Genomic DNA, 23,467 nt, shown 5'->3' with positions numbered 1-23,467 from the left:
ATTTACATATATTTTTTTCAACCATTGGAATTACAAATGTATAAATAAATACATGTACATATATGTTCAAATATATCAGTATATGTTCATATGGCCATATATGAATACATTTATAAAATTACAGCTAATATATTATTAACATGCATACAGTTGCAATCAGAATAATAAACCCCCCCTGAATAATTAGCTCCCCTGTTTAACGAAGAGAAGATTTTTTTCAACACGTCTAAACATAATAGTTTAAATAACTTATTTCTAATTACTGATATTTTTTTGTGCCATGATGACAGTAAATAATATTTGACTAGATATTTTTCAAGACACTTCTATACAGCTTAAAGGGACATTTAAAGGCTTAACTAGGTTAATTATGTTAACTAGGCAGGTTAGGGTAGTTAGGCAAGGCAATTTATTGTATAATGATGGTTTGTTCTGTAGACTATCGAAAAAATATATAGCTTAAAGGAGCTAATAATTTGGACCTAAAAATGTTTCTTAAAAAAATTAAAACTGCTTTTATCCTAGCTGAAATAAAACAAATAAGACTTTCTCCAGAAGAAAAAATATTATCAGACTTACTGTGAAAATTTCCTTGCTCTGTTAAACATCATTTGGAAAATATAAAAAAATAAAACGATTATTTTTTTTATCCTTCCAAGTCATATTAAATTGATCAAAAGTAACAGCAAAGGAATTTCATTTTAAATAAATTTTATTAATCAAACTATGTACACTCAAAAATAGATGTTTAATGTTTGTTTAAGCTACTTATTTCAAATAAGCTGAACCATTTTTGAATTCAATCAGCAGATTTTATTATTCTGGCATGTCGCTTTTAGCTTAGCTTAGCATAATAAATCGGATAATTTTTCCTGTTTAAAGCTTGAGTTTTGAAGGTACAGCAGCAGAATTTATTGACTATTACGCCAGAATAAGAGTATAGTTCCTAGTAATATTGGCCTGTTTTACAGAAGAAGTGACCTTTAAATAGGAAAATCTTCAGATTCAATTCATCATGCTAAGCTAAAAGTGAGCTCGCCTGAATAAGAAAACTGCTGAATGGATTAAAAATGAAGTCAACTCTTACCTCTAGGAGACTAGAAGTCTCCCAACGCCCAACCCCAAAAACACAAAAAATGTGGTGTTCATTTAAAGTGTTAATATATGCCAGACCTTTTTTAAAATGATCTAAATATCTAATATCTGAAACCTTCATGAACCTTCAGTGCTGATAAATACCTGCTAAAAGGCTGCGCTTTAATATATATACTATGTAATATGTACATTAGCAGACATAAATAGCCTTTGATTTTGTATTTGCGGTGCATGTCAAATGATTGTACAACATTTTAGAGCTTTATTCCTGTCTTTTTAGACCATAAGGCAGAAATTTCCTCTTCTAACAACACGAAGGCTTGGAACCAGAGGCCATTCAAAGTAAGATAGGCCAGGTTTCTGACTCAAAAACATCATTTAGTGCTTTTTTTTAAATCGACGATTTAAATGCCTGCATCTAAATCCCTGTGTTTGGCTTTTGAATGACTTTCAGGTATCATTATTATGGTATTGGAATCAAGGAGAGCAGTGCATATTATCACTCTGTTTACTCCGGGAAAGGTCTGACACGGTTAGTCTTTCATACCTGTAATTCAGAGCCCTATCGCAAGTCCTTGAAAGTTTTTGAAATATGTGTGTGAATTGGAAAGGATTTTTTTCATTGCCTTTGCAGAGACAAATCAGATCTCTTGTAACTAATAATTATATTTCATGTTTGGTTTATAATGTTTTATCATATCTATAAATTCTGTTATGTGTTCTGCACAGATTCTCTGGAAGCAAGCTGAAAAATGAGGTTGGTATTTATAATTTAGTACATAAAGTTGAAGTGCTACACTTCATACACAATATCACAATTCACAGAGGAAACTGAATATGCTGAATATACAGTAAAAGTCAGAATTATTAGCCCCCTGTATATTTTTACACAATATGTGTTTAATAAAAAGAAGATTTTTTTTTCCCAACACGTTTCCAAATATACTTAAGTAATATTTATTATATCTCTGCCATGAAAATAGTGCATAATATTTTACTAGATATTTTTAAAGATACTAGTAGTTAGCTTAAAGTGCAATTTAATGGCTTAACTAGATTAATTAACTAGGCAAGTTCATTATTTGGGGAATATTTGAAAAAGAAAAGTGGCCACTTTATTAGGTACACCTTACTAGCACCGGGTTGGACCACCTTTTGCTTTCGGAACTGCCTTAATCCTTTGTGGTATAGATTCAACAAGGTGCTGAAAATATTCTTCAGAGATTTTGGTCCATAGTGACTTGATAGCATCTTGCAGTTGCTGCAGATTTTTTGTCTGCACATCCATGATGCGAATCTCCCTTTCTACCACATCCCATATGTGCTCTATTGGATTAAGAACTGGTGACTGTGGAGGCCATTTAAGTACAGTGAACTCATTGTCATGTTCAAGAAACCAGTCTGAGATGATTCGTGCTTTATGACATGACACATTATCCTGCTGGAAGGAGACATCAGAAGATGGGTACACTGTGGTCTTAAAGGAATGGACATGGTCAGCAACAATACGGAAGTAGGCTGTGGCATTGACATGATGCTAAATTGGTACTAATGGGCCCAAAGTGTGCCAAGAAAATACCTCCCACACTATTACACCACCACCAGCAGCCATAGCCATTGATACAAGGCAGGATGGATTCATGCTTTCATGTTGTTGACGCCAAACTCTGACCCTACCATCTGAATGTTGCAGCAGAAATCGAGACTCATCAGACCAGGCAACTTTTTCCAATCTTCTATTGCCCAATTTTGGTGAGCCAGTGTGAATTGTAGCCTCAGTTTCCTGTTCTTAGCTGACAGGAGTGGAACCTGGTGTGGTCTTCCGATGCTGTAGCCCATCCTCAATGTTCGAGTTTTGTGCATTCAGAGATGTTCGTCTGCATACTGTACCTTGATTGTAACGAGTGGTTATTTGAGTTACTGTTGCCTTTCTATTAGCGGGAACCAGTCTGGCCTTTCTTCTCTGACCTCTGGCATAAACAAGGCATTTGCACCCACAAAACTGCCGCTCACTGGATATTTTCTCTATTTAGATCATTCTCTGTAAACCCTAGAGATGGTTGTGTGTGAAAATCCCAGTATATCAGCAGTTTCTGAAATACTTTCAACCATCTCATGTTCAAAGTCAATTAAATCACCTTTCTTTCCCCATTCTGATGCTCGGTTTAAACTGCAGCAGATCATCTTGACCATGTCTACATGCCTAAATGCACTGAGTTGCTGCCATGTGATTGGCCGATCAGAAATCTGTGTTAACAAACAGTTGGACAGGTGTACTTAATAAAGTTGCTGTTGAATGTATATATGTTAGAAAAAATATTGTAATGTTTTGCTATTAACAACATTATTACACTGTAGTAATTTTACTGATATATCTGGGTTTTTTATTCACAGGGAGGATTCACCAGGAAATACTCGCTTAGTTCAAAAACAGGAACACTTTTACCCGAATTTCCAAGCGCACAGCATTTAGTGCTTCAGGAGTCTGTTTCAAAAGAAAAGGTCTGTTCATTTCCAGTAAAAAACACTGTATACATAAAGTGCATTGACTTACTTACCTCAGATTCTGTTCTTCTTCTTATCTGTCAGGTCGACACGCTGATTATGATGTACAAAACTCACTGTCAGTGCATTTTGGACAACGCCATTAACGTCAACTTCGAGGAGGTGCTATTTTACGCTCTTGAAGAACCTGTAACGGCATGTAGATTTTAGTAAAAAAAAAAAAATACTCTAATCATCTGATTTTTCTTCCAGATTCAGAACTTTCTGCTTCACTTCTGGCAGGGAATGCCTGAGCATCTCCTTCCACTGCTGGAGAATCCAGTTATTGTGGACATTTTCTGTGTGTGTGACTCCATACTCTATAAAGTGAGTGTTTATGAATCATATCTGGGTGTTTCATTGATTATGATACTTATACATGATTGAACAGAAAGTCAAAAATCATATATCTGAAGAAAAGAAAAAAACTTTTGTGTATTGAAGGTTTTTGTTTTTACTAGCTGGGTTTCCACCAGCCTGTTTCCATCATGCACATTTTGAAGTATTTCATGAGAAACGAGCAATGTAAATGTCGGATTTTGAATAAAAATCCCTTAATTTATGCTCACTTGAGGTGAATTTGGTGAAAAAGGGTTAATGTGAATAATTTGCATGTACATTTGCAGACTACACTCTGGCGTAGCAAACATTATGCCCATATGACCAATCAGCTATATCTATTATACTTGCTTTGTTTACTGTTGGCTACTAGGTTACCAATACTACAGTCAGCTGCTCTCACAACTTGATGGAAACGCATCTACACTGAAAACCCTAATAAGTTGACTGAACTAAATTAATTGTGTTAACTCGTTGCCTCAATTTAATTAAGCAACTGAGTCTCCCAAAACTTGCATATTTAAGTTTATTTAACTTGCCGGTTTGGTAGAGTATACTTAAATTGTTCAGTTCAGTGTGTGTGTCTCTGTGTTTAATTATATACTATGAAAAAATGTTCAAAAGAAAAATAAGTAGCAATTTCTTCCCATTATGGTGAATAATTATACATGAAGCCTTGTTTTCTGATAAAAAAGACCTTGCACTAAAAGGTTCCACATATTAGAAATTTACAGTCAAGACTACATTAAAAACAACCTTTTTTTTTTTTTATTAATTGTGATTTTGAGCTTACTATACTTGAAATCTTAAGTTTTTGCATTTTCATTGTATATAAGTAAAATTAACTCATATTTTTAGGTTACAGGACCAAAATGCTAAATTTTAAGTAACGTTCAGTCAACTTTATATGATTGTTTAAGTAAAGACAACATTAGGGTTTACAGTGTAATTTCCATTTGGGATTTATTTCTTCTTCTTTTTTTTTTGCGAAATTTGAAAAGATTAGCTTTACATTAGGATGGAAACCCAGCTACTGTCACTTAATTTATTCCATCTTTGATAAAAGAAACATTATTATTATTATTATTATTATTTTTACAAAAACAATCCTTATTGAGCCCAAACTCTAGGAAAGGAAATACATGCCCAGTGCTTGATATTTAAGTCAAAATTACATAAAAAATGTAAAAAATAAATAAATAAATAACTTAAGTAGACATGTTCTTCTATAACTTAATTTATTTTTGCAATATATATTTCAATTTATTGTTGAACCCATGTTCTACACAGACATCTTATAAAAAATAATTTATACAAAGAAGTTGGCGTTAATGATTTATGAATATAACAGAAGAAATGTTCTCTGAAAATGTAAATATGCTATATAAGCACAGCTATGAAAAAAGTATATGAAACTATTTTTATTTAGATTTAAATGAGTGAATTAGAGCTTAAAAGCACCAGTGGGCATGTAACTGTTTTGTAAAACATCTACAGACAACGCAAAATAAAAACAAAAACAGTAATATTTTCATAATGTCTAGCACTATACATAAATTATAATGGACTACAAAGAACAAAAGAGCTAAATGTGTTAATGCTTGGTTCACACTAAATGCGAATGCAAGTATCCACACACCTAAGTAACAAAGAAGGTCAATGGAAATGCCCAAATTGAGGCACATTTTACATGATGTCATGAATAATGCATGCATTTGAATGAATTTGCCTCATGCACACAGAATTTGCAATAAACTTGAACAAAAAACTCACAAGAGACAAAAAAAATCCTGTGAGTAACCGAGAGAGAGAGTGATGCAATGCTTAATGCAAGGCTTGGGACTTGTGGAGCTCCGCTATTATGGATTCACTCTTCAGTGTTTGGACTTTCCAGCAGTGAGCTGAACTGAATTTCAAGACTGAAAACTGGACTGACACAGTTTCAATTTACTAGAACTTTACAATGTAAAGCTGCTTTGACATAATCTACATTGTAAAAACGCTATAGAAATAAAGAATTTAATTTAATATATGTTGGGTGTTAACCCACACTGTAAAAAATCCTTGCACCTCCTTTTCTGTTGTTGAATCAAAGGAACTTTTAAAGTCAACTCAACATACATCATTCAAACTGACTAAAAGTATAAAGGTAAACTTTATATAACTTTAAAATAGTTGAAGCCTGATTAACTGATTAATATTAGTGTAAGTAACATAAAAACATGTGTTTTCATTACTTTTTGTCAAAGTATTTTTACAGTGCAGTATGAGACATTTATAAGTATAAAGCTTTATAATAAACTGCATTTGGTGATCATTTTAAATACTCTCCTCGCATAAGTATTGTATCTGAAATGAAAACTCATACAAATCCATGTGCAATAAGGCCAGCAGCAAAAATCACAGAGCATATGCCTTTTTAGCTCTGTTCTTTCACAATTTGCATGAGCTGTTGTAAAATCAGCTTTTTCCATCAGAACCAATCATTGTTTTCATTATGGATCATAATCACTATTCCCTTATCGAATTTTATCTGAATTGTTTTTCACAGGTTCTGACAGATGTTCTCATTCCCGCTACTATGCAGGATATGCCGGAGAGGTTTGTCTAATAAACTGCTGCATTATTTATCATTTGGTTTTCCTGCAGGTGTGAAATGTGATATCGTTAAGCATTTTTGAGTGAGTTTAAGAAAATATCTCCAGTCTTTTGGCAGATATTCGAAATTTTGCCAAACACTGGGAACACTGGATGCTGTCTTCCTTGGAGAATCTCCCAGAAATCCTCTCAGAGAAGAAAGTGCCGATAGCAAGACGATTTGTGTCGTCCTTAAAGAGACAGACCTCATTTTTACATCTCGCGCAGGTACAGACACTTCTATAATTCTTGATTTTGTTTAATATTTAAAAATTATTTATAATATACTTATGTAATTTTATTTCTATTGTACAATGAAATGTTTAATGTTGTTTTTCTGAGCCAAAAATATACATCCATAAGTTTTAAAAACTATAATAAAATACAATACAAATCTATATGTAACGAAGGGCCATGAGGTTTAGGGTGTGAGTGTAACGGAGGCCAGCTAGTGAAGGGCTATACAGGTAAACCTCACTCTTCTGACATTTAAAAGTGCTCAAGCAACAGATGCTAGAGGCCATGTTCTTTAGTCTCCTTGTTAGAGCAACCGACTCCCATACAAAGAATCGCCTGTTCTATCTCAGCTCAGAACGGGAGGGGTGCAGTTGGACCGGTGGATTTACATAAATATTTTCATTAACTAACATTATCAAACATGAATAAATACTATAATAAGATGAATAAATACTGTAATACATGTTTATTGTTTGTTCATATTAGTAAATACATATACTAACATTAACTAATGGAACCTTATTGCAAAATCTTTCCAGCCTCAAAATATCAATAATTTGTTGTTTTACATTTTGTTGCTATTCTTAAATCCACTAGGTTTTACTCCTTTTTAAATAAATAAATAAACAAACTCATTTTTAAGGCATTTTAAAGTATAAAAACTTTTAGCAAGACTTCTTAACATTTAGATATTGCTTTGGGTTCAAGTTGGGATAAGTATATCTAACTTTTTACATAAATTTTTTTTGTATTAATTTGGCATTATTTTATTTTTACAAAACGTTTTGAATCTAAATAAGGGACAGCCAACTGAAAATGAATATGAATAATATAAATAATATCTAGTCAAATAATTAAAAAAAAAATTCCAAGACACTTCTATACTGCGTAAAGTGACATTTAAAGGCTTAACTAGTTTAATTAGGTTAACTAGCCAGGTTAGTGTAATTAGGCAAGTTATTGTATAACAATGGTTTGTTCTGTAGACTATCGAAACAAATAGCTTAAGGGGGCTAGTAATTTTGACCTTAAAATGTTTTTAAAAAATTCAAAACTGCTTTCATTCTAGTCAAAATAAAACAAATAAGATTTTCTCCAGAAGAAAAATTATTATAGGAAAAACTGTAAACATTTCCGAATCTGTTAAACATAATTTGGGACATATTTAAAAAAGAAACAAAAATTCAAAGGGGGGCGAACAACTTCAGCTGTATACTGTATACTATAAAATCAATTGTATTAATTAAATTTAATTTGGGCACGAACCTTGTAATGGATTTAATATATCATTTCAGATCGCAAGACCTGCCCTTTTTGACCAGATTGTAGTGACATCTATGGTGAATGATATCGATAAAGTGGATCTGAACAGCATCGGGTCTCAAGCTCTTCTTTCAGTTACTAATGACCAAGATTCTGACTTCTACTCTGAATGTAAGTAACTGGCAATTCAGTAGTGAAAATTGTGCACTCATGTGATTATTAAGCTCATAAGTTTTTGATATTTTCTCTTAGATGACTCAATTTCAGTGTTTCAAGAGTTGAAAGACCTCCTAAGGAAAAATGCTACAGTAGAGTCTTTCATTGAGTGGCTGGACTCAGTGGTGGAGCAGAAAGTCATCAAGGTTTGTTCTGTCACAAACTCTTATTAGTCGGGCTAATGTTAAATGGATAGTTCACCCTTATATGAAAATTGACTCACATTTTACTCACCCTCAGTTGCTTTCAAACCCTATGAGTTTCTTTATTTTGTTGAAGATATTTTGAAGAATGCTGAACACCTGTTAACATTGATGTCCATAGTAGGAAAAACAAATACTTGGTTACAGATTTCCAACTTTCTTCAAAATATCTTCTTTTGTGTTAAAAGGAACACAGGCCAAAACAAGTCCCAGAGAGTTTACACAGTTTAGTTTTAACATTTTTGAATTCATTAAGCTGTATATCTCTATATCTGACAGGAGCACTTTTAGCGTAGCTTAGCATACATCATCGAATCAGATTAGACTATTAGCATTTCACTCAAATGATCAGAATTTTAATAATTATCCTTTTAAAAGCTTGACTCTTCTGTAGATACATCATGTACTAAGACCTACACTTGCACCACCAGCTAGAATCGAATATCATTGCGCCTGCTGCAGTCACGGTATAGCAACAAAGTTCTTTGATTATTACGCCAGAATGAGTATAGTTCATATCCATATAGACCTAGAAAATAGCAACTTTTAATTAATCCATCAGTCTTAGTACAGGATTCAACTACAGAAGAGTCAAGCTTTAAAAAGAAAAATAATCAAAACTCCTTTTTGAAATGCTAATGATCTAATCTGATCTATCAATGATCTATGCTAAGCTAAGCTAAAAGTGCCCCTGTCAGACCTGGGGCCTCATGTACGAAGACTTGCGTGGAAACCATACTACAACATTGCGTACACACAAAGCTGTAAATGTGCGTACGCAGAAAAAAATTCAGATGTATGAAACACTGTGTACGCCGAATCTCACGCATATTCTTTTGAACATCGAATGAACGTGAAACTGAGCGCAACATGCACGAGCACAAAACCCCTCCCTGCCTCCTCCCCCGTATGAATATGCTAATGACTCTACTTTGGCAAAACCCAACGAAAAAGCAATGGCAAAAGCAAGCAAGAAGAGAAACTTTGAACAGAATGTGAATTGTAGGTGCTCCTTTCGGAGGTAGACCGGAGAAAAACAGTGCTATTTTCAAGTTTGTTCTCCGGAATTAACAACAAAATAAAAAAAATAGAGTGGGAGAGTTTAGCTGATGCGGTTAACACAGTTGGGTCTGAACATCGCACTGAGTGGATTTAAAAAAGAAATAGTGTGATTTATAGGTTTAAAATGTTGCAGAACCCTTAACAGTCTCAGTGGTGCAGCTCGTAAAACGCTTGTCAACGTGTTTTGACACGTTCCAGCATGAACTCGGTTCGAATCCAGCGTGTGATGAACTCATTCTTCTTTTTTCCCCCGCTACATATCAGATTTTGCCAACTATTTATCACGAGAAAGACAAGTAGGAATCATTAATAAGTCTGTGCATCATATTTTATTTGCATATTTATTGAATGGAAATGTTTCTGATTCACGCATGCAAATTCATCTTCAGATAGTGTCTTTATAACAATGTGCGTGCAGTAGATCGCTCAGATTACATTGGGAAAACAGGCGACCGCTGCAAATTGCGCTTTAATGTTTGGCTGATCAACTGTATGGTATGGAAACCTTATATACCTGCTAGATCTCATACAGCTGCCATTGCAAGGCTCAGACACTTTGTAGAGAGCAATTTAACACAACTGCCTCTAGGAGTCGCCAATGGAAATAAAACAGACACGTACAAAAAATGTGCGTACGCCAGCCATAAAGCTGGCGTGGAGCTGCGCACATTCTCACGTTCAGTTCATCGTTAGTAAATCCAAACGTGAGCGATTCTGAGCGTGAAACCTGGCGTACGCAAAGTTTTTGTGCGTACGCAGCGTTGATACATGAGGCCCATGAAGATTGGCTGAATGTATTCAAAAATGGTAAAACTCAACTGTTTACCTCTAGGAGAGTAGTAAAATGAGCATATAAAAATATTTTTAGATATGGACACAAATTTATGGACACTTTTTGATACATTTTTAAACAAGATGCCAATAGTCTAATCTGATTCAATGATCTATGCTAAGCTAAGCTAAGCTCAAAGTCCCCCTGTCAGACCTAAAGATTGTTACTGTGAATTAATATAATTGTAAAACTCATCTGTTTACCTCTTAGGGAGCTGTAAAATAAGCCTATATATTGTTTTAAAATGTAAAGTGATCTTTCAACACATGAAACACATAAAGGTTTGAAAACAAGCAAATCAAATTTAGAATTTTGGGTGAACTATCTCTTTAAATATGAATAATAAATTGCAAATTATCTGTATTTTTAGCCCAGCAAGCAAAATGGTCGATCTGTAAAGAAGCGAGCTCAAGATTTCCTTCTGAAGTGGAGTTTTTTTGGCGCTCGAGTGATGCACAACCTCACTCTAAACAACGCGACCAGCTTTGGTAAACCTTCATTCATATAAACTGATTTGCTCACTTCTCATTTTGAATTCTCTATAGTTACAATTAGATTTATTCTGCCTCTCTAGTTGTGGATCCTATGTGGAGAACGAGCCATAAAAGCCAATGCAAATAAACCTTTATCTGGTGTGCCGTGTGTGTGTGCCCTGATTAGGGAGAGACCTTTCTCTGTGCTCCTAATATTTGATGACCCCACAGGTGTTTACAAAATCAAACATCAGTGTTTGACCTCAGCACTAGCTTGAGGAAACCTGTGGGAAAATCAAGTCAGGGGCGTTACACTGTTGTGTATTGCACATTTCGTCACCTTAGAATTGTATGGTTCTATCTGACATTTAGATGGCATTGTGTTTTACATTTTAAGACGTTTTATTTAAACAAATGTTACACACATACTGTTTGCTATTTGGAATGCCAAAACTTTAAAGCTCAATATCTTAGAATCATTCAAAACATGGATAGAACCTTATAATTCCAAGGTCACGATTTGTCTCAATTAAAGCAGCGCTATTATGCCCCTTTTTACAAAATGTAAAATAAGTCTCTGATGTCCCTAATATGTGTATGTGCAGTTTCAGCTCAAAGTACTACACAAATAATATTTTATAACTCTTTGAAACTGCCCCTTTGAGGCTTTGATCCTAATTGCGCTGATTTGTGACTGTCACTTTAAATTCAAATGAGATTGTGCTCTTTTCAAAAGAGGGTGGAGATCTTTTTTGGAGAGGGTGCTCGCTGCAGAGCCATTTGAGGAGAGCTGAGCTCCAGCGAGGGGTAGCATGAGCTGTCGCTCCTCCTCCTGTAAGCTGTTTTAATGCGTACACCAACCCCACCCCTAACCCTACCCCCAGTGACATCACTCGTAGAAGAAGTGCAAAAAAGGTGGAGCTCAAGCTTAAGCTTCCCCTCGCTGGAGCTCAGCTCTCCTCAAATGGCTCTGCAGCGAGCACCACTTGCTTTTTTGTCACATTAGTGGCAGTTTTAAAACTCTAATGGCAGGCGGCTGCTTCTCACTCAGGGCTGTCTATGCTATTGAGGGAGAGATTGTCACTAATGGGCGGGGCTTTTCCCCTCTAATGACACGTATAAAGGGAGAATGTCAATCAAAGTGTTTCTGCAGACTGTTTTTATCAATTGTGATTATAAAAAATTGAATTAATACATTTTTACTATCAGAAGCTAGTTAAATACACAGACTGTTGCCACACAACTGTGTTGAAACGCCTTATAACAGTGACTGTTTTCATAATAGGTCCCCTTTTAAGGTGCAAACTCTTCAAAACCATTTTGTTATGTTGGTTAAAAGTCTCTAAACATCCTGATAGCAATCTTGTATTTATATATGTATTTTATTATGGGTTCTGTGGAAGGTGTAGATCATGGGTCTCAAACTGAATTCCTGGAGGGCCGCAGCTCTGCACAGTTTTACTCCAACCCTAATCAAACACAGCTGATCCAACTAATCAAGGTGTTCAAGACTACTAGAGACTGTTAAGCAGGTGTGAGTTGGAAGTGGTTGGAGCTGAACTATGCAGACCTGCGGCCCTCCAGGAATTGAGTTTGAGACCATTGGTGTAGGAAAAAGAAAATTTTGTCCAGTAAAAACATTCGGTCAGAACATTACGATAGGCTAATGGACCCTTTTCACAAGCCTGTTATGACGAGTTTAACAGTCATCATGATCTTAAATCCTTGAATATTTTTAATATTTATATTTTTTTAAACTTATAAACATTTCTATGCATTTATGAATGCATTATATCATCTTTAGATCAAATTACGAAAAAACAAATTACCACTTGTGCGAGGTGTTTCTAATGAAGCATCTATGGGGCTGAGAGTAAATTTTGATGTTATTCTCTCCTCTGGCTGCGGTTATCAATCTTGCACGATTTGCTTCCTTTTTCTGAAAGTCTTCATAACACCATCGTGGAGATATTCTTTTATTGTTTCCGCAAATAACACAGCACAGAAAGGACTACATCATTGGCACATTCACAGTCATGCCAGCAGGCACAGGACATCAACATGACGTCAAATTGACTTTGTACACCAACTTTGTGGGGAAGTTGCATTTTTTTTGGAATTGAAAATCGGGTTAAATTCAGAACTTAATTTAAGGCCGACATCAATGTCCAACGTCCAACCTAAAATCAATTAAATATCAACGTCCTATGATGATACAGCTTAACATTGTCTACTTCCAGCAGGATAACATGCTATGTCATGAATCATCTCAGACTGGCTTCTTGAACATTACATAGAGTTCACTGTACTCAAATGGCCTTAACGGTAACCAGTTCTCAATCCAATAAAGCACTTTGGGATGTGGTGGAGATTTGCATCATGGATGTGCAGCCGACAAATCTGCAGCAACTGCGTCAGGATTTTGGTACCTGACGAATACGTCAGGATTTTGGTACCTGATGAATACGTCAGGATTTTGGTACCTGATGAATATGTATTTGACATCTATATGATGTTGGTTTATTATGTTGGCTACATAAAATCAACCAAATATCAACGTAATTTGAGGTCATTATTATATCAAAATTAGGCGCTAACTAGACATTTGTCTTATGGTCACCTGATGTCACAACCTAAATCTAATCTGATATTAACGTAGTATGATGTTATGTGCCTGCCGGGATGGTTCAGACAGAGAAATGGTAAGCAAATATCTGACCTTCATTTAAAAGTTTGGTTTTACAATAACTAACTGTACTATAAAGTTTTCTCTCCGCTGAATGCTATGTGATATATTGCAGTGATGTTTTCTAGTGGGAGTTCAGGAGGAGTGGCTGTGGATTGTGATATGCATGGTTAGATGTAGGCTTTCAATGCTAACAGGCTAATGCTAGCATCTTTTAATGGCTCATGAAGTGCAGTTTATTGAAGATTGAGTCTCAGGCAAATAGAAACTAAATCAACGTAACCAATGTAGTGATTGTATATATTAATGGCCTGGTACACTGTACAAAATAGTTAGTTTGTGATTCATGATTTTAATTTCTAAGTGTTTTTCACTTAAAGGGATAGTTGACAAAACTTAACAATTTACTCACTATTTAGTCACCCTACAGTAAACAGGTTCCAAATCTTTATGAGTTTCTTTATTCTGTCAAAGAATAAAGAAGATACTTTGAAAAAAGCTGAAAAAACTGTAACCATTGACTCCCATTGTAGGAAAACTAATATCATGTAAATCAATGGTTACAGGATTCCAGATTTCTTCAAAATATCTTTCCCTTGTCTTCAACAGAAGAAAGAAACTCAAAAAGTTGGTGAAGGGTGAGTAAATAATGAGAAACTGTTCAGTTTTGGGTGAACTGTCTCTTTAAGATTCAAGAAGTGATTTTTGCAATACATATAACACTATTTAATCTAGTTTAATGTTACTCACAGGCTCATTTCACCTCATTCGGATGCTTTTGGATGAGTATATCCTACTGGCCATTGAAACCCAATTCAACAATGACAAAGAGCAAGACCTTCAGAATCTACTGGAAAAATATATGAGGAGTGCAGGTATTCAATTATCTTTATTTTTTTTAAGTTTTATAAAAAGTATTAAAAGTAGTGCTCTTAAATGATTAAATTACCTAATCGCATACAACATAGAAGTTTGCATTTACATTTTTGTTCGAACTGTGTATATTTATTACAGTGAATACATCCATGTACAGTTGAAGTCAGAATTATTAGCCCCCCTTCAATTGTTTTCTTTTTTAAATATTTCCCAAATGATGTTTAACAGATCAAGGAAATTTTCACAGCATGTCTGATAATATTTTTTCTTCTGGGGAAAGTCTTATTTGTTCTATTTCAGCTAGAATAAAAGCAGTTTTTAATTTTTTTAAAAACATTTTAAGGTCAAAATTATTAGCCCCTTTAAGCTATGTATTTATTGATGATCTACAGAACAATCCATCGTTATACAATAACTTGCCTAATTACCCTATCCTGCTTTATTACCCTAATTAACCTGGTTAAGCCTTTAAATGTCACTTTAAGCTGTATAGAAGTGTCTTGAAAAATATCTAGTCAAATATTATTTACTGTCATCATGGCAAAGATAAGATAATTCAGTTATTAGAAATGAGTTATTAAAACTATCCTGTTTAGAAATGTGTTGAAAAAAAATCTCTGTATTAAACAGAAATTGGGGAAAAAATAAACAGGGGGGCTAATAATTCTGACTTCAATTTTATGTGTATAAATGCATGTATTTGTACATATTAACAGTTTCCGTATTCTGTCATTCACAAACATTTTCTGTATTGCAATATGGGACCTTGATCTCTGCTTTGTCAACTTTTGATGTTGAAAATTCAACTATTTTATTTTATTTTTTGTTTTAAATGATACATGTACAGAAATAAGTCTATAAAATAATATTATAAAATAATATATGTTTAAAATGTTAATAAAAGCCACTTTTTGGAAGTTTTCAAAGTCAAAAGTAGTTGGAAAAAAGATTAAGGTCCTATAATGCAATCCAAAAGCATAAATTATTGGGGGGAAATAAAACATGAACCACAAAACACAGAACAGTGTGTATAGAAAATTATTATTATATTAATAATAATAATAAATTGTATTTATATATAAAATAACATTATATAAAATATATTATGTAAATTTAAAAAAATATATATATGTATATGTGTGTTTATATATACATAATTGATATATACAGTACACACATATATTAAGTAAATATAAACCCATTTTGTCTTTGACTAGTGATGATTAACCCTTGAACAGCTCTAATTTTTTGTCAGTTTTGAAATCCTGTTATGTTTAGCAAGGCTAAATATATTATTACTACAGTATATCACCTCACAGTTGTGCTGCCTAATATTTAAGTAGAAATCATATAACATTTTTAAGCACTTTTTGATAAACGGAAATTTTTAACCGCATTTATTTGAAATAGACATCTTTTGTAACACTATAAATCTCTTTAATGTCACTTGTTGATTCATTCAATGCATCCTTGCTGTATAAAAGTATAAATTGCTTACAAACCCAATTAACTGTGATGTTTCCATTGTAAAAGATGCTAGTAAGGCCACATTCACCGCCTCCCCGAGTTCCTGTTTCTTGGCCAATCGGAATAAACCTGGTGTGTCGTCCAGTGATTCGGCTGTGAAAGATGAAATTCCTCCAGAAGATGATTATCTGACACTGGCAGCAGCACAGCAGGGGCTCGGGGCCGGCACTGTCGTCTACCATAGCGCAGATCCGGACAACTTTACTATAGCTGGTACTGAAACATAAGAGATCACATCAATCACAGACATTGCATATTTAATATACAGTTGAATTGTATTCTGCATTCATTTTCTTGTCGGCTGAGTCCCTTTATTAATCCAGGGTTGCCACAGCAGAATGAACCGCCAACTTATCCAGTAAGTTTTTACGCAGCAGATGCCCTTCCATCAGCAACTCATCTGTGGGAAAAGTTGAATTTTATTTGAAATATAATTACATTGTGGTGGCACGGTGGCTTAGGTGTTAGCACTGTTGCCTCATGGCAAGAAGGTCACTGGTTCGAGTCCCGACTGGGTCAGTTGGCATTTTTGTGTGGAGTTTGCCTGTTCTCCCCGTGCTGGTGTGGGTTTCCTCCAGGTGCTCCGGTTTCACCAAAGACATGGTTTTGGTGAATTGGATGAACTAAATTGGCCATTAATGGAAGGGCATCCACTGCATAAAACATATGCTCCAATAGTTGGCAGTTCATTCCGCTGTGGCAACCTCTGATAAATAAGGGATTAAGCCGAAGGAAAATGAATGAATGCCTTGACATGTTTAGTGTTTTTGAAAGACATCTCTTGTCCCCACAAATGCTACATTCATTTAAATTAATTTAATTGAAATACAATACTGTAAAATATTTTTACAATTTAAAATAACTGTTCTCTATTCTATTTCTAATATAGAGTATTTTATTTATATGTACTTTATTTAAAGTTGACACATTGTTGAAGTCTTCAGTGCTGCATGATCTTTCTGAAAACATTCTAATATGCTGATTTGCTGCTTAAAATGCTGGAATTATTTCTATGAATTTTTTTTATTTCTATAAAAGGTACAAAAGAACACGATTTTATAATAAATTAAATATTTAAAATGTCTATATTAGAAGACAAATATATTATACTTAGAATTTTTCCTCTGGAGAAAGTTTTGTTTCTTTTACCTTGACTGGAATAAAAAGGAAATTCAAAAATACTCCCCGGCCACTTTATTAGGTACTCCCTACTAGTACCAGGTTGGACCCCCTTTTGCCTTCAGAACTGCCTTAATCCTTTGTGGCGGAGATTCAACAAGGTACTGGAAATATTCCTCAGAGATTTTGGCCCATATTGACATGACAGCATTACGCAGTTGCTGCAGATTTGTCGGCTGCACATCCATGATGCAAATCTCCACCACATCCCAATGTGCTTTATTGGATTGAAAACTGGTTACCGTGGAGGCCATTTGAGTACAGTGAACTCATTGTAATGTTCAAGAAACCAGTCTGAGATGGAAGTAGTTTTCAGAAGATGGGTACACTGTGGACATGAAGGGATGGACATGGTCAGCAATAATACACAGGTTGGCTGTGACGTTGACACAATGTACAATTGGTACTAATGGGTGCAAAGTGTGCAAAGAAAATATCCCCCACACTATTACACCACCACTACCAGCCTGAACTGTTGATACAAGGCAGGATGGATCCACGCTTTAATGATGCTGATGCCAAATTCGGACCCCAACCAAATCAAGTAAATTTATTAAATTAAATCACACGTTTAGCTGAATACTAATATCTTGTAAAATAACTAGTAAAAATGTGCTGTCATCATGGCAAAAACAAAATTAATTCGTTAATACAATTATATATATGCAACCTTTTTGAGAATGAGACATGATAGAAACTCTTAATGGCTACTTAATATTTACACAAATATGAGCATTATTATCATCATCAACATCAATAATGTAGTATATCATTTAAATCTATCCTCTATTTTTAAGTTATTATATAACATACTGTACAATTAAAGTGAGAATAATTAGCCCTCATTAATTTTTTTCCCCCAATTTCTGTTCAACGAAAATAAAAATTTTTTCCAACACATTTCTAAACATAATAGTTGTAATAACTAATTTAATAACTCATTTATTTTACCTTTGCCATGACGACAGTACATAATATTTGACTGGATATTTTTTAAGATACTATTATTCAGCTTAAAGTCACATTTAAAGGCTTAACTAGGTTAATTAGGTTAACTAGGCGAGTTAGAGTAATTAGGCAAGTCCTTGTATAACAGTGTTTTTTTCTGTAAACAAACAAAAAAAAAAGTTCTTAAGGGGGCTTATACCATTGACCTTAAAATGGTTTTAAAATAATTAAAAACGGCTTTTATTCTAGCCCAAATAAAACAAACAAGACTTTCTCCAGAAGAAAAAAATATGATAGGAAATACTGTGAAATATTGCTTGCTCTGTTTAAAATCATTTGGGAAATATTTGAAAAAATAAAAAATTCTGACCTCAACTATATATTTGCAGGTCAGATGGATTTTTCCCAGAACAGTGCTCCTCTGATGACCCCTCCGATCTCTCCTGCCATGATGAACCGCAGTAGTGTGATCAACCAGGGTCCGATGGCGATGCGTCCACAAACCAGCTGCCCTATTCAGGGGCAGCTGCCCTGCCAGACCTTCCCCGAGCCCCTCTACCAGAGCCTCCACAATCCTCCATCTGGCTCCTACCCAAACGCCTCGTACTACCAGCCGATGTTCAGAACGCAGACACACACAGAAAGCGGACGCTACGCTTTCTCTGGACATCACCTGAGCAAAGACTGCTTCAGTAACAGCTGCACGGCATCTCCATACGGAACCAGGGGCTCGTCAGGTGGATACACAGCTGCAGGTGATGCTGGGATGGAGACTGAAGCCGTTCAGATGCTGGAGTCCTCAGGGTTTGGCTTTGGAGGAACGACTGGAGCTGCTGATGGATGTTCGGGTCCGGTTTGCAGCTCTGGACACAGTGGTGAGAAAATCTGAAATTATTTTTTTGAATGCATATTTTTTATTGTAAACTGCAAATTCTGCAGATGGTATTTAATGGATTTTTAAACATAATAGTAGGGCTGTGATGCTTTGGAGAAAAAAATCTAATTGCGATTTATCTGATCAAAATTGTGATTTTCGGTTTAAAATGGGATTTACTAGCATATCATAAAAGAGCTGCAGGTTTGATGATGTTTTTAACAGCACCAAAGAAAGACCAAGCATAATCACAAAGTACCTACACTATGCATCTGTTTATTCAAAACCTCATAACATTGTTGCCATTTTTCCAATAACATTGTCAGTTATCACAACAAATTAGGAAAGTAACTACAGTATTTTAAATTAAATTAACTATATATAAAAATTATATATATATATAAGTCGGAAGTTAAGATTGTCCTTTTTACTGTGATGTACATCCGATTGGAATCAACAAATACGATTTATGTCTAATACAATTCAATGGTGTATGGTAAGCTAAGCTAAAACTGCTTTTGACTGGAGATCAGCTGAGTGGATAAACAAATAAATAAAACTCAACTTTTTAACCAGGGGACTTGCAAAAATGAGCCTGATTTGTAAAAAAAAAAAAAAAAGTATACCTTTAAACAAAAATGCTTGCTGTCAAATCATCTTTCCTGACAACTCAGTTTGAACTTAAGTAGATCATCTCAACAAGCCTAAATACACTACTGCTGTCCTGGGATTGGCTGATAAGATATTTACATTAAAGTAGGAAATCAAGATTGTCTTTCTTTTGCTGCGATGTACATCCGATTGAAACCATCCTGAAATTAGAAAAAAAGGGAGGGCGGTGCATTTTGTCCTTTGTGTCCAATTGGATTGTTGGAAGATGGGTGCTGCTAACAAAACTGAGGAAGATTGCAAAATGAGCCTAATGGCTCTAACAGAATGTAGAGTGTTGCTTTAAACACACAAAAAATGCTTGCTTCCAAATCATCTTTCCTGACAACTCAGTTTGAACTTTAGCAGATTATCTCTAGTTGGCTGATTAGATATTTACATTAAAGCTGTCATGAAGTGGAAGATAAAATTGTCCTTTTTCTCTACTGTGACGTACACCCGATTAAAACCGTCCTGAAATTAGGAAAAAAAGAAGGCGGTGCATAAGTTTGTCCTTTGGAAACTGATTGATTTGTTGAAAGGTAGACGTTGCTAAAAAAAGATTAACAAATGGTCAAATTCAGAGCAGAAAAAGGACAACCACTGATATCCTCTCCCGAAAGGCATTACATGTGAATAAAAGTGAAGAAAAGTAATGATATTTGATTAAAGACTATGAGGGCAAAATTATTTTTACGGAGAAATGCTAATGATCTACAGTAATCCGATTCAATGATCTATGCTAAGCTAAGTTAAAAGGGCTTAGCTTTTGACTGAAGATCGTCTGAACTAATTAAAAAAAACTCTACTTTTTAACCAGGGGGCAAAGCGAGCCTAATTTGTAAAATAAATGAAGAGTGTTCCTTTAAACACACACACAAAAATGCTTACTGGCAAATCATCTTTCCTGACAACTCAGTTTGAACTTAGCATAAAGCATAAATACACCGCTGCTGTCCTGTGATTGGCTGATTATATATTTGCATTAAAGTTGGAAGTTAAGATTTTCCTCTACTGTGATGCACATCCGATTGAAACGGTCCTGAAAGGAGGTTGGTGCATAATTTTAGAAGTTGCTAACAAAATAGAGGAAGATTAACAAATGGTCAAATTCAGAGCAGAACAAGACAACCACTGATATCCTCTCCAGAGTCCCGACAGCACAACGTGATTTAAAGTGAAGGAAAGTTGTTTCGAGGGAGAGAGAAAGTCATGATATTTGATTAAAGACTCTGACGGCAAAATTATTTTTACAGTAAAATGCAAATGGTCTAATCCGATTCAATAATCTATGCTAAGCTAAGATCGGCTAAATAGATTCCCAAAAAGTTTATTAAACTCAACTTTTTACCCAGGGGACTTGCAAAATGAGCCTAATTTATTTTTAAAAATTTAGTGTTCCTTTAAACACACACAAAATGCTTGCTGGCAAACCATCTTTCCTGACAACTCAGTTTGAACTTAAGCAGAATTTTCGCAAACACATTCAGACTTTAGCAAAACAGTTAGAACAGATGTACTGGTCTTTGCAAAGAAAAAGTACCACATTTATTATCTCTTTTAATTAAATCAATATGCTGCACAGAAGGTTCAAACTAGTTTGCAGATGCTCCTATTGAAACTTTAACATTCATCTTTCTTCTGTCCAGGATATTACGGCAGCAGCAGTGGTTATGTGGATGCTCCGAGGATGGGCACATTTATCGATCAGCATGTGTCGGTTATCAGCAGCGTGAGCAGCATTCGCTCAGTTTCGGCCTACGCTGAAGCACACGACCCTCTAAACATCCTGGACGACACCAGCAGAAAGACAAGACCTTACTACACCGAACTGTCCGCAATGGGCACACACACAGCAGGTCAGGGCAAAACAATCCTTCTAGGGGAGCCTGCATGTAGTTACGCAGTCAATTATGGGATAACGAGAATTGGTTCCAATTTAAACTTTTTTCTGAATTTGTTTATCTGTTTCTATAATTTCCCTGACATTAATGTTGTTTTTAATATTTGTTTATGCTTGTGAAGCACGCCGAGTTGCATGTGATGTAGGAAAGGGGGCAATACAAATAAAAACGTATTATTATTTTTATTATTATTATTATAAGGTAGGGGGCACGGTAGCTCAGTGGTTAGCACTGTCGCCTCACAGCAAGAAGGTCACTGGTTCAAGTCCTGGCTGGGTCAGTTGGCATTTCTGTGTGGAGATTGCATGTTCTCCCCATGTTGGTGTGGGTGTCCTCCGGGTGCTCCGGCTTCCCCCACAGTCCAGAGACGCGATATGGGTGAATTGCGTAAAAAAAATTGGCCATAGTGTATGTGTGTGTGTGTGTGTGAATATGAGAGTGTATGGGTGTTAAAACAAATGCTGAAATAGTTGGCGGCGACCCCTGATAAATATTCAGTTAATGAAACAATCATTATAAGGTGTTTATTGTAATCAGGCCAAGGCATGTTGGCGCATTTTGTTGAAACAAAATACTGCTTTTCTTGAAGTTTTTGTCTTGTTTCTTGTCCAAATATTAAAAAAATATTCAATCAAAAGCATTTACTAGACAAATAAAAATATTGTTTTGTTTTCAGAAATAATAAGTCAAAATTAAGTGAGCTTTTTCTTAAAACAAGATACATTTTCTGCCTTTGGTGTAAGTAAAATAATCTTTAAGTTTATTTACCCTCCAGGTATATATTCCTAAAACAACATTTATTTTACTTGTCTAGAAAATGCTTCTTGATTTAAGAGTTTTTAGATATTTGGACTAGAAACAAGACAATAACTGAAAGTAAAATTATTTTTTTGCAACAACACTAACAACTCATATTTACCATTTATAAAAGGCACACCATAAAATGTCATTCAGTGTCACAATAATTTATATACCCAAAACATCTTGTCAGGCATATTTAAGCATATTGTCAGGCATATTTGTGAAATTAAAAAAAGGCATTTATCACTTCATTTTCAGTGGTCACAAAATATTTAGACAATTTTATTGAACAGATCCAAAAAGGCTTACTGTGAAAAATATTTCTAAAAAAAATCTAAAGAACATTTTTTCAAAGAGACGTTTGTGGGTTCAAAGTTCTTTATGGAATCAAATAGGTCAATAAAGAACCTTTGTGTTTATGTTAATTCATTCAGAATTCATCATTCTAATTATGCTGGTTTACTCAAAAATGTCCAATTATTAATGTAAATGAGTTCATTAATATTTTTGGGAAAACCATGATCAGATTTTAGCTTCTATAATACACAGATTTGAATGTTCCCCAGTGTAACAACTTGCCCTTTTCATTGTGTGTAAAATGAACTATATATTTTATCATATTTAAAGCAGTAGTGGCAAAGATCAATAGCTTTTTTTAGCCAAGAAACTACAGTAGTTATAACAGAATATGACAACTATAGGCCCGGTCTACCATATACCATTGTATTTGTATAAGTCAAAATTATATGCCCTCATGTGAAATATGTATTCTTTTTTAAATATTTCTGAAATGTGATATATGTGATATTTCATGGAGCAAGGAAACGTTCACAGTATTTCCGATAATATTTTTTCTTCTGAAGAAAGTCTTATTCATTTTATTTCGACTAGAATGAAAGCAGTTTTAATTATTTTAAAACCATTTTAGGGTCAAAATTAGTAGCCCCCTTAAGCTATATTTTCTTTCTTTCTTGTTTGTCTAAAGAACAAACCATCATTATACAATAACTTGCGTAATTACTTGCCTAGTTAACCTAGTTAAGCCTTTAAATTGCACTTAAGCTGAATACTAGTATCTTAAAAAATATCTTGTAACATTATTTACTGTCATCGTTTCAAAGAT

At 34.6% G+C, this 23,467-nt stretch overlaps 1 protein-coding gene and 2 long non-coding RNA genes across 16 annotated transcripts in view; 1 reads left to right on the top strand and 2 right to left on the bottom strand.

Annotated features, from left to right (window-relative positions):
• Positions 1 to 23,467, bottom strand: part of LOC147839443 (uncharacterized) — an 837,962-nt gene that overhangs the window by 627,341 nt on the left and 187,154 nt on the right. The window lies entirely within an intron of this gene.
• Positions 1 to 23,467, top strand: part of rfx6 (regulatory factor X, 6) — a 31,579-nt gene that overhangs the window by 6,758 nt on the left and 1,354 nt on the right. For 3 of the 6 annotated variants that reach the window (XM_087297039.1, XM_087297041.1, XM_087297040.1), the window contains 15 exons: positions 1,376 to 1,437; positions 1,550 to 1,627; positions 1,825 to 1,852; positions 3,490 to 3,597; positions 3,685 to 3,762; positions 3,853 to 3,966; positions 6,530 to 6,579; positions 6,684 to 6,843; positions 8,148 to 8,286; positions 8,368 to 8,477; positions 10,799 to 10,916; positions 14,340 to 14,462; positions 15,997 to 16,203; positions 18,507 to 18,992; positions 21,289 to 21,498. In XM_087297039.1, coding sequence (XP_087153165.1) covers positions 1,376 to 1,437; positions 1,550 to 1,627; positions 1,825 to 1,852; positions 3,490 to 3,597; positions 3,685 to 3,762; positions 3,853 to 3,966; positions 6,530 to 6,579; positions 6,684 to 6,843; positions 8,148 to 8,286; positions 8,368 to 8,477; positions 10,799 to 10,916; positions 14,340 to 14,462; positions 15,997 to 16,203; positions 18,507 to 18,992; positions 21,289 to 21,498 — 2,071 coding nt within the window. 6 annotated transcript variants of the gene reach the window in all.
• Positions 3,461 to 23,467, bottom strand: part of LOC137488687 (uncharacterized) — a 152,167-nt gene continuing 132,160 nt past the window's right edge. For 5 of the 9 annotated variants that reach the window (XR_015519074.1, XR_015519073.1, XR_015519070.1 and 2 more), the window contains exons 10-11: positions 18,488 to 18,980; positions 16,076 to 16,206 (exon numbers count right to left, since the gene is read on the bottom strand). This is a non-coding gene — a long non-coding RNA (uncharacterized LOC137488687). Of the gene's footprint in view, positions 3,581 to 3,653; positions 3,788 to 15,852; positions 16,207 to 18,487; positions 18,981 to 23,467 lie in introns of those variants that run through there. The other 4 variants (XR_015519068.1, XR_015519067.1, XR_015519072.1 and 1 more) reach the window with 2 other exon arrangements.

This window comes from Danio rerio, chromosome 20 (assembly GCF_052040795.2).
Source record: "Danio rerio strain M-AB ecotype USA chromosome 20, GRCz13ab, whole genome shotgun sequence".
Taxonomy (NCBI): domain Eukaryota; kingdom Metazoa; phylum Chordata; class Actinopteri; order Cypriniformes; family Danionidae; genus Danio; species Danio rerio.
The sequence above is the reverse complement of the archived record's forward strand: the minus strand, read 5'-3'. Positions and strand labels throughout refer to the sequence as shown.